General features: G+C 45.3%; 1 protein-coding gene across 1 annotated transcript; it reads left to right on the top strand.

Moving 5' to 3' along the window:
• Window positions 1-522: 522 nt before the first annotated feature.
• Window positions 523-10,580, top strand: ADAMTS1 (ADAM metallopeptidase with thrombospondin type 1 motif 1). Its single transcript, XM_012433968.2, has 9 exons — window positions 523-1,711; window positions 3,338-3,684; window positions 4,032-4,164; window positions 4,861-5,028; window positions 5,464-5,750; window positions 5,961-6,147; window positions 6,259-6,434; window positions 7,809-7,984; window positions 8,145-10,580. Exons 1-9 carry the CDS (start codon window positions 982-984, stop codon window positions 8,842-8,844), a joined length of 2,904 nt encoding a protein of 967 aa, XP_012289391.2. The 5' UTR covers window positions 523-981; the 3' UTR covers window positions 8,845-10,580.
• Window positions 10,581-11,399: the final 819 nt, after the last annotated feature.

Below are 11,399 nucleotides of genomic sequence, written 5' to 3'. Positions count from 1 at the left end.
TCTAGAAAGTGTAGCCCTAGCTCATCTCCTAGATTGGAGAAGCGGGAGCTGAAGGAAGAGGGAAGGGGACTCAGGGCAGCTCCAGGATAGGGAAATGTTGGAGAAGGGACTCCTTTCTCCACCGGAACCCTCCTTCCTGGCAACTCTAGCCCAGCGCGGTAACTGAGGTAACTGAGTTACCGCACTGGAGGGGCGGCGGGTTGAAAGAGTGGTCCAGGAAGCCGGCGAGGCAGAAGAGCGGTGGAAGGGAAAGTCTTCTCCACGCAGCGGCCCTAGCAGTACAAAGTGTTGGTCACAGCGCCCCTTCCGCCCCCAGATTGACGAGCAGTGGCGTGGAGCCAGCGCGGAGGCTGCCCCCTCCCCCGCCCGAGCCCGCAGCGCAGAGCTGGGTTCGGCAACCACCGAGCCGGGGCGGCGTCTTTGGGATGGAAAAGGGCCAAGAAGGGGGAGGAGTGGGGGGGTGGGGGGCGGCATTCGCTCACTGGGCGTTTATAAAAGGACGGGCCTGGCTGCCCGGTTCTTGCACTCGCTGGAAAGCAGCTCCGGACCAGCGGCTATTGCAAAGCCAGGGTGCGCTACCAGACCGAGAGGGGAGAGCCCTGCTCAGAGTGAGCAACACCGCAGCCAAGGCGGAGGCCGAAGAGGGGCGCCAGGCACCAATCCCCGCGTGGCCTCAGCCCCGGAGGCGTCGCCGAGCGCTTCTTGTCCCCGCAGAGCCACTCTGCCTGCGCCTGCCGCTCAGTGACTCCAACTTTGCGCTGGAAGAAAAACTTCCCGCGCGCCGCCGGCAGAACTGCAGCGCCTCCTTTTAGTGACTCCGGGAGCTTTGGCTGTAGCCGGCTCTGCGCGCCCCTCCAACGAATAATAGAAATTGTTAATTTTAGCAATCCAGAGCAGGCCAGCGAGGCTTTCCTCTCCCGACCTGAACTAAAAGCTCCCTCGCTCCGTGCGCTGCTGCAAGCAGTGTCTCCTGGGGCTCCAATGCAGCGGGCTGTACCCGAGGGGTTCGGAAGGCGCAAGCTGGGCAGCGACATGGGGACGGCGGAGCGGGCGCGGGGGTCTCGGTGCCTCTGGCCCACGCCCACGCTGCTGCTACTCACCGCGGCGCTGCTGGCGGTGTCAGACGCACTCCGGCGCCCCGCCGAGGAGGACGAGGAGCTGGTGGTGCCGGAGCTGGAGCGCGCCCCGGGACACGGGACCACGCGCCTCCGCCTGCACGCCTTTGGCCAGCAGCTGGATCTGGAGCTCCGGCCCGACCGCAGCTTTTTGGCGCCCGGCTTCACGCTCCAGAACTTGGGGCGCAGACCCGGGTCCGAGACACCGCTTCCGGAAACCGACCTGGCGCACTGCTTCTACTCTGGCACTGTGAATGGTGATCCCAGCTCGGCTGCCGCCCTCAGTCTCTGCGAGGGCTTGCGCGGCGCCTTCTACCTGCGGGGCGAGGCGTATTTCATCCAGCCGCTGCCTGCCGCCAGCGAGCGCCTAGCCACCGCCGCCCCGGGGGAGAAGCCACCGGCACCACTACAGTTCCATCTCCTGCGGCGGAATCGGCAGGGCGACGGCGGCGGCACGTGCGGGGTCGTAGATGACGAGCCCCGGCCGACTGGGAAAGCGGAGACGGAGGACCGGGAAGAAGGGATGGAGGGCGAGGAGGAAGGGGCGCAGTGGCCGCCACAGGACCCGGCACTGCAACGCGTAGGACAGCCCACAGGTAGAAGAATTGCTCTCACTTGTCTGTCCATTCATCCTCCTCCCCTCACTTTCTCTATCCCACGCGACTTCAGGGTAGACTCCTGCTGGCAGGCGGGAGCATAAGTCCGCGGACAGCACGGAGACCTGGAGTGGAGGAATGTGGTTTGAGGTTTGGATTGGTGAACTCAGCTAGAAAACATGCTTCCATTTGCCCGAATAATGAATAACCAAGAAAAAAAAAAACTGACAAACGATTTTCTGCAAATTAAAGCAAAGCATTTAGACCGGGAAGGGAGAGTTTGTAACCTGACTCCTTCCACCTTCAGTGAGTTGGAGCTTGTGCGAGTTCTTTCCAATCTTGTGTATTTCTTTTTAACGATTTTGTATGTGCCTTTTGTCTGGGTTGCAACGTTGCTCTGAGTTTTGTAACCGCTGCCTGTGCGTGCATCCTGGGCTCACAGGAGGGCGGATGTGGAGAGGGCAGAGGAGGAATGACCTAGGAAGGTACCCTGAGCGGCTTCACTGGGATCTCTGTTCTGCAGGCTTCTGGCCCCTTCCCCGCTTATAAGGCTGACCCGGGCCGGCTGCAGGCGGCGGGGCCCCCTTGCAGAACCTGCTTGGGAGGTCTTTGCCGGGCTTGCCCCGCCTCCTAGTTTGCACTCCCTCTCGCGGCCATAATTCTGCTCTCTAGCACTGTTGAAAGTCACTGCAGGTCCTTCCTGCTACGCCTTCTCTGTTGTGTGCAGTGCTTACTCTCCAGTTCTTTTTGTTTTGCCACTTCGGGGCCTTTTTCCTTCTTTAACTCTCTCGCATGTCATTTTTAAAGTAATTCTCCCTTTTCCCCCTGCTCCTTTGCTCCTGGGAACAAAGTCAGGACTTTCCCTAGAGGTTGGGTCTCAGTCGGGAATGGAAGACTCTGTTCCAAATACTCCATCATGCCAGGAAGCCGGAACTTTTTTCCTTGGGGCAGTGGGAGTTGGGCCAAAGGCTGCTGGGCAGAGTGGGTGGTCCTTGTGCCCGGAATTGGCAAAAGCAGAGCACCCCAGGGACCCCTAGAATGAGACAGCAGAGCTGTGCAGTCTGAGATTCCTTAAGGCCCGGCCCCTTGGCAGCAGCCCAGGCCCTACCCGAGGCCTTCCACGTGGAGCCTGATGATCTCATTCAGGATTTGAATCCTCGCCTGTGAAAGAGTGACTCAGGGCCTCTGCCTGCCACCCTTGCTCCAAGATTTTACTACAATTGGGTAGGATGATGTGCATAACTGCTTTGTTCAGACTGTAGGATTTTAAAGAAAACAGAAGAAATCCTGCTCTCTCTGTCTCTCTCTCTCTTTCTCTCTCTCTCTCTCTCTCTCTCTCTCTCACACACACACACACACACACACACAGAAAGAGCTTGACCAGGCAAAGGAGCACGTGGTCTTTTTATTTAGAGAAAGGCAGAGGAGCACGTGGTCTTTAAAGGAGAGGAGAGAACTATTAAAATAACGCTTTCACTGAAGAGATGCAAATATTTTTGTTATTGTTGTTCCGAGTATATTTTTGCTTCGTTTGCTTTGACTGGTTAGGCTTTCCTAATATATGCTATGAAGGTAACTATTCTTGGATAGCCTGACCATAAGCAAACTTTCTTTTTTTCTTTACAGGAACTGGAAGCATAAGAAAGAAGCGATTTGTGTCCAGTCACCGCTATGTGGAAACCATGCTTGTGGCAGACCAGTCGATGGCAGAATTCCACGGCAGTGGTCTAAAGCATTACCTTCTCACCTTGTTTTCGGTGGCAGCCAGGTTGTACAAACACCCCAGCATTCGTAATTCAGTTAGCTTGGTGGTGGTGAAGATCTTGGTCATCCACGAGGAACAGAAAGGGCCAGAAGTGACTTCCAATGCTGCCCTCACTCTGAGGAACTTCTGCAACTGGCAAAAGCAGCACAACCCACCCAGTGACCGGGACACAGAGCACTATGACACAGCAATTCTTTTCACCAGACAGGTAAGAGGAAGATGGTAGCAGTTGTGACACTGTCCTCTTAGGAGTCTACATTGTACCAAACAGATATATACACAAAGCATTTCACTAATGTTTTTGCAGTTAACTTTGCTTAATTGGCTAACTTGGTTTATCTTATTTCTACTGTAATTTTAATATTTCAAGTTTCACAGTTCTATTTTAAAAGCATTAGGAACAAAGCTTGATTAAAGTCACATAAAGTCTTCTTTTCTCAACAATAATGAATGTAGATGCTCCAAAGCATATGTGAAGGTGCATCCAACCAAAAAAGTTAGATCCCAAGGTTCATGCTCCCGTTATTAATGAGGATTTGCCTTTGCTTTTTGTAGGACTTGTGTGGGTCCCAGACTTGTGATACACTTGGGATGGCTGATGTTGGAACTGTGTGTGATCCGAGCAGAAGCTGCTCTGTCATAGAAGACGATGGTTTACAAGCTGCCTTCACCACAGCCCATGAATTAGGTAAGTCGATTCAAAGTAGGAGTTAAACCCCATTCAGAAATGGAAACTGGTAAAACAGTATATTAATTTAAAAAGGAGAGTCTGTATGTAATATTACTATTTTAGGTCCTAGTGCATCTTAGAAACTATAGAAAATATTTTTCACCATTTCAAACATGGTCATTTTCATTAGAGTAAAAAATAAGATAGTAGTAGTTATGGACATTTGGAAATGTACGTTTGTTTACACCCTGTGAAAAGTAGACATGATCTCAAAAAATATATGGTCTCCTAAATATATTTCTTCTTCTAGAAATATCATTTTGGGACAAATGAAGCATCCCTGTTGGGAAAAAATAACCGCTGCATATAATCTGTATTTTATTTTGTTATTATTTTTTGTTGAGATAGAGTCTTACTCTGTCTCCCAGGCTGGAGTGCAATGGCATGATCTCGGCTTACTGCAACCTCCTTCTCCTGGGTTCAAGTGATTCTCCTACCACAGCCTTCCCAGTAGCTGGGATTACATGTGGGCACCACCACAGCCGACTAATTTTTGAATTTTTAACAGAGATGGGGTTTCACCATGTTGGCCAGGCTGGTCTCGAACTCCTGACCTCAGATGATCTACTGGCCTCGACCTCTGGAATTACAGGTGTAGGCCACCACGCCTGGCCATGATCCATATTTTAATGTGGGTTTTGCATTGCTTCCTAGGCCACGTGTTTAACATGCCACATGATGATGCAAAGCAATGTGCCAGCCTTAACGGTGTGAACCGGGATTCCCACATGATGGCGTCAATGCTTTCCAACTTGGACCATAGCCAGCCTTGGTCTCCTTGCAGTGCCTACATGATTACATCATTTCTGGATAATGGTCATGGTGAGATGTTCAAGCTATTCTCTCTAGATGGCATCCAGCCTTTCATGCATAAAGTCTAGTTAAATAAACTCTTTCCTTTTTGTTCTTTTTATTTTCCCCCCCTTCAAAATTACTTTGCCTCTGTCAAGATCCTAACTGTTGAAATCTGAATTCCAAATAAAAAATAGTGCTTCTGATCGAGTAGCTCCCAAAGTCCATTCATTCACATGTTAGCAGATCAATAACTTCCTGCCATTGTTAATATGGAAATACCCCATTCAGGATAAGATTTTATGGTAATCTAAATATCTTTAGCATTTTCTTCCCTCTAGCTTTACAGTTTTCAAATCACTTTGCTATATATTTTTTCATATGATAAATATTTTCTGAAATGGGATCTACCCCTGCATGCTCTCACTAACTCTGTATTAATATTGGTTGGCATTTCCTTTGCAGGGGAATGTTTGATGGACAAGCCCCAGAATCCCATACAGCTCCCGGCTGATCTCCCTGGCACCTCATACGATGCCAACCGGCAGTGCCAGTTTACATTTGGGGAGGACTCCAAACACTGCCCTGATGCAGCCAGCACGTGCACCACTTTGTGGTGTACCGGCACCTCTGGCGGGGTGCTGGTGTGCCAAACCAAACACTTCCCCTGGGCAGATGGCACCAACTGTGGAGAAGGGAAATGGTGTATCAACGGCAAGTGTGTGAACAAAACCGACAGAAAGCATTTTGATGTGAGTTTTTCTACTGAATCACATTCAGAATCGAAAAGTACAAAGTGATGGTAAAAGATGTGATACCAAGTTAAACATCTCCATCTGTGTCCTCTAGCAGGAATAAAACAATAGCTTATTTTTAGAATTGATTCTAAAATTCATTTTCTTTGATACCCTAAAAGTTCTCTTTAGAGAACTCTAATGCTGATGATTTGTGTCTCCGTTTAGACTCCTTTTCATGGAAGCTGGGGGATGTGGGGGCCTTGGGGAGACTGTTCAAGAACGTGCGGCGGCGGCGTTCAGTACACAATGAGGGAATGTGACAACCCAGTCCCAAAGAACGGAGGGAAGTACTGTGAAGGCAAACGAGTGCGCTACAGATCCTGTAACATTGAGGACTGTCCAGACAATAATGGTGAGGAGCAGTGGACTCTGATTTTAAGAAATGGCATTAAAAAAGATGTGCCCACCAACAGGTGGCTCAAGATTGGAAACTGATAGTGTTCTTATATTATTCTCTTTCCAGGAAAAACCTTTAGAGAGGAGCAGTGTGAGGCACACAATGAGTTTTCAAAAGCTTCCTTTGGGAGTGGGCCCGCGGTGGAATGGATTCCCAAGTATGCTGGCATCTCACCAAAGGACAGATGCAAGCTCATCTGCCAAGCCAAAGGCATTGGCTACTTCTTCGTTTTGCAGCCCAAGGTAGTTAGTCTTTACCTTATTTTTGCCTAAAACCCCAGGCCTATGCTTGCTACCTTTTCATGAAATTTTTGATATGCTTTCTTTGCTTTACATATTAACAAATCTTCAGTTTCAAATTTGAACATTTTTTTCACATGCATTGGCAACCACCTGCTTTGAGTTTAGTATTGTTTTCGGTTATGAATGAAGCTTAAATCTAACACTTTAGATGCTTGCAATTACTTACTATTACTTCTTTATATACAAAGAAAAGCTTTTTGGAAAATCAAGTGCTCCTCTGTGTGACTAGGCTTCACATACAGCTCATAGGTAGATACATTATATATTCACACAGTAACCTCACTAACAACGGGGAGAGAAAGGAGTACAAATAGGATCTTTGAGCAGCACAGTTTATGGCTGCTATGGTTTCAGGGAATGTTTATACATTATTTCTACCAAGTGCACTGAAATCACTTCTTACTGGGTAACTGGCAGTAGCAGGTGCAAACAGAATAATTGAAATGGAAGTCTGAGTATTGATAATTTTTGTGTTTGAAAACACATATTGAACTAGGAAAAGCATCTTTTTTTTTTTTTGCTGTTTTGATAAGGGGATACATCTGTATCTAAGATAGAAAACGGAATTTAATGTGATTGAGATGATTTTGTGTCATTAGCACCGTTGGCTATGAAAATATTCCCAAGTTGCAGATTCAGTATTCAGCAAGTGATTTATGAAGCACCTACTCTTGCTAAATATTAATTATTCTAGGCTCTGAAGATACAGCAGTAAACAAAAAGACAAAGAGCTCTACTTTCATTGACCTTAGCTGGAGGAGTAATAGGTCAATAGACAAATAATTTTTTTTTTTAATCTCTAATTTCTTCAGATGTATATATGTAGTATTGAAAAAGATACAGGCTGGCCAGGCATGGTGGCTCACACCTGTAATCCCAGAACTTTGGGAGACTGAGGTGGTCAGATCATGAGATCAGGAGTTCCAGACCAGCCTGGCCAATATGGTGAAACCCCGTCTCTACTAAAAATGCAAAAACATTACCTGGGCCTGGTGGTGGGTGCCTGTAGTCCCAGTTGCTTGGGAGGCTGAGGCAGGAGAATCACTTGAACCCAGGAGGCAGAAGTTGCAGTGAGCCCAGATCACGCCACTGCACTCCAGCCTGGGTGACAGAGTGAGACTCTGTCTAAAGAAAAAAGAGAGAGAGAGAGAGAAAATGCCAAAGTGAAGGGTAAATGCATGAACTACATAATGGTAGAGGGTACTGTTTTTAACTAGCATGGTCATGAAAGTAGAGGGAAGATGTTCACACTTATCATAGCACCATCACCTTCCTTTGTTCGTATGTAACACTAGACATGTGTCCTTTCTTCAGGTTGTAGATGGTACTCCATGTAGCCCAGATTCCACCTCTGTCTGTGTGCAAGGACAGTGTGTAAAAGCTGGTTGTGATCGCATCATAGACTCCAAAAAGAAGTTTGATAAATGTGGTGTTTGTGGGGGAAATGGATCTACGTGTAAGAAAATATCAGGATCAGTTACTAGTGCAAAGTAAGTTTTAAAACACCTACTCACAGACATTATAATTTAAATGGACCTTTCAACAGTTCTGGGGAAAAATACACCCTGTAAAAGATTAATGTGTTTTTAAGCTAAATAATCTAATGAGCCAATGAATCAGAGATTTATGCCTGTTTTTTGTCACCTGCAGAGCTGGATATCATGATATCATCACAGTTCCAACTGGAGCCACCAACATCGAAGTGAAACAGCGGAACCAGAGGGGATCCAGGAACAATGGCAGCTTTCTTGCCATCAAAGCTGCTGATGGCACATATATTCTTAATGGTGACTACACTTTGTCCACCTTAGAGCAAGACATTATGTACAAAGGTGTTGTCTTGAGGTACAGTGGCTCCTCTGCGGCATTGGAAAGAATTCGCAGCTTTAGCCCTCTCAAAGAGCCCTTGACCATCCAGGTTCTTACTGTGGGCAACACCCTTCGACCTAAAATTAAATACACCTATTTCATAAAGAAGAAGAAGGAATCTTTCAATGCTATCCCCACTTTTTCAGCATGGGTCATTGAAGAATGGGGCGAATGTTCTAAGTCATGTGAATTGGGTTGGCAGAGAAGACTGGTCGAATGCCGAGACATTAATGGACAGCCTGCGTCAGAGTGTGCAAAGGAAGTAAAGCCAGCCAGCACCAGACCTTGTGCAGACCATCCCTGCCCCCAGTGGCAGCTGGGGGAGTGGTCATCATGTTCTAAGACCTGTGGGAAGGGTTACAAAAAAAGAACCTTGAAGTGTCTGTCCCATGATGGGGGGGTGTTATCTCATGAGAGCTGTGATCCTTTAAAGAAACCTAAACATTTCATAGACTTTTGCACAATGGCAGAATGCAGTTAAGCAGTGTTAGTTTTGAGGGCAAGGTAAAGTGAGGAAGGACTGGTGCACTGAAATCAAGAAGGCGGGAGGGATCCAGTGTATCTTGCCGGTAACCAGGGAGGTGTTTCAGTAAGGTGGGATTATGGGAGATAGAAAAGGAGTTGAATCATCAGAGTAAACTGCCAGTTGCAAATGTGATAGGATAGTTAGTGAGGATTATTAACCTCTGAGCAGTGATATAGCATAATAAAGCCCCAGGGCATTATTATTATTATTTCTTTTGTTACATCTATTACAAGTTTCAAAAAACAGAAGCAATTGTCAAAAAAAGTTAGAACTTTAACAACCCCTGTTTCCTGGTACTTATCAAATACTTTGTATCATAGGGGTTGGGAAATGAATAGCAGGAGAAAGATGAGATTTTACTGAGACCTGTTTTACTTTACCTCACTAACAATGGGGGGAGAAAGGAGTACAAATAGGATTTTTGACCAGCACTGTTTATGGCTGCTATGGTTTCGGAGAATGTTTATACATTATTTCTCCCAAGAATTAAAATAAGTTCAGATTGTTCAGCATGAGAGAAGGGATCAGCAATGTGAAATGACGCAAGCGGCTTCCTCTTTCCATTTTTGTGCCATCTCAGTCTTTATTTGTATAATTCATCTTGAGGACAAAACAATTCCATGTATTTATTAAAGTTCATTAAGTCTACAGTGGAAAAAAAAGCAGTGAAGTATTAGGTGCTGGTAAAAAACTAGAGGAGACACAATGAGCTTAGTACCTCCAACTTTTTGTTTTCCTACCATGTAAATCTGCTTTGGGAATACAGATGTATAAAAGTAACTTGTGTCTCATGAAAATCAGTACAATCGCACAAGGAGGATGAAATGCTGGAACAAAAGTGGGGTGTGTAGAACAGAATCCCACAGATTTGGGGACATTGAGATCACTGTCTCATGGTGGGGAGGCTGCTGAGGGGTAGCAGGTCCATCTCCAGCAGCTGGTCCAACAGTCGTATCCTAGTGAATGTCTATTCAGCTCTTCTGTGAGAATACGATTTTTTCCATATGTACATAGTAAAATATGTTACTATAAATTACATGTACTTTATAAGTATTGGTTTGGGTGTTCCTTCCAAGAAGGACTATAGTTAGTAATAAATGCCTATAATAACATATTTATTTTTATACATTTATTTCTAATGAAAAAACTTTTAAATTATATCGCTTTTGTGAAAGTGCATATAAAATAGAGTATTTATACAATATATGTTACTAGAAATAAAAGAACACTTTTGGAATGTGTGTGTCTGTTTTTTGAAGTGGGAATTAATTCCTGGGAAGGAAACCTGAAAACACAAACATTGAATCTGAAGACTGGATCGTTTTCTTAAATTATATGGCAATGAGATTTTGTTCTAGAGGAAGGTGGAGCAAGATGGCCAAATAGAAGATTTTGTTCTAGTGAAATACATTTCTTGTATCCTTGGAATACGTGATTGCTAAAAAGAAATAAATTTATGATATTGTTTGTTACTAATGTTTCTAATAATATTTACCAGTGGTTGGCAAACTTTTTGTAAAAAGCCGAATGGTAAATATTCACAACTTTGTCAATCATGTCAACAACTATCCTGTCAATACCATCTCTGTCACAATTGCTCAACTGTGCTGTTGTAGCAAAAAAGTAGCCATAAAGAATAAATAAGTGAATGGACATGGCTATGTTCTAATAAAACTATTTGCAAAAACAAATGATGGGTTAGATTTGTTCTGTAGATTCAGCTTGCCAACCCTGGTATATACCATAAATTAAATGGAAAGGGCTTTGAGTTCTGGATGTTTTTGAATCTGTATCTCTTCCTCAGTTACATCCCATAAGTAAAAATATGTGAAAATATTTTGCTATTAACTAGAAAACAATGACTAATAAATTACATTTAGGGTAGACATACGTGGTGAGCCAGACCCTCTAAATGCTTCACTTGCTCATCAGGAATACCTAAGGGGTTTTGGAGAAACCTTGGAAAACCCAGGCCTTTCTGGGTAGTCCTTTTGTAAATCACTCTTTTTTAAATACTAAGTGGTACATCAATAACTTTAAAAGTTCAGATTCCTTCCAAAGTAACTATACTTCTCCCAGGAAATAGTATTTACTAGAAGACTCAGATTATGTGGTTAACCACAGACATTTCGAACTTTACATTTTTCTCCTTTTCCTTGAAAGGAGAGCAGTTTGATAAAGACATGCCCAAGACTGGGAAGAAAAAGATGTTTGATGGACTCACAGTTCCACATGGCTGGGGAGGCCTCACAATTATGGAGGAAGGCAAGATGGAGCAAGTCATGTCTTACACAGATGGTGGCAGGCAAAGAGAGAGAGAGCATGTGCAGGGGAACTCCTCTTTATAAAGCTATCAGATCTCATGAGACTTATTCACTATCACAAGAACAGCACAGAAAAGACCCACCACCATGATTCAGTTACCTCCCACTGGATCCCACAACTCACGAGAATTATGGGAGGTACAATTCAAGATGAGATTTGGGTGAGAACACAGCCAAACCATATCA

This window comes from Aotus nancymaae, unplaced genomic scaffold (assembly GCF_030222135.1).
Source record: "Aotus nancymaae isolate 86718 unplaced genomic scaffold, 86718_ANA_hifiasm-v0.15.2.pri h1tg000022l_1, whole genome shotgun sequence".
Classification (NCBI taxonomy): Eukaryota; Metazoa; Chordata; class Mammalia; order Primates; family Aotidae; genus Aotus; species Aotus nancymaae.
Note: the sequence above shows the minus strand (reverse complement) of the source record. Positions and strands in the feature narration are given on the sequence as shown.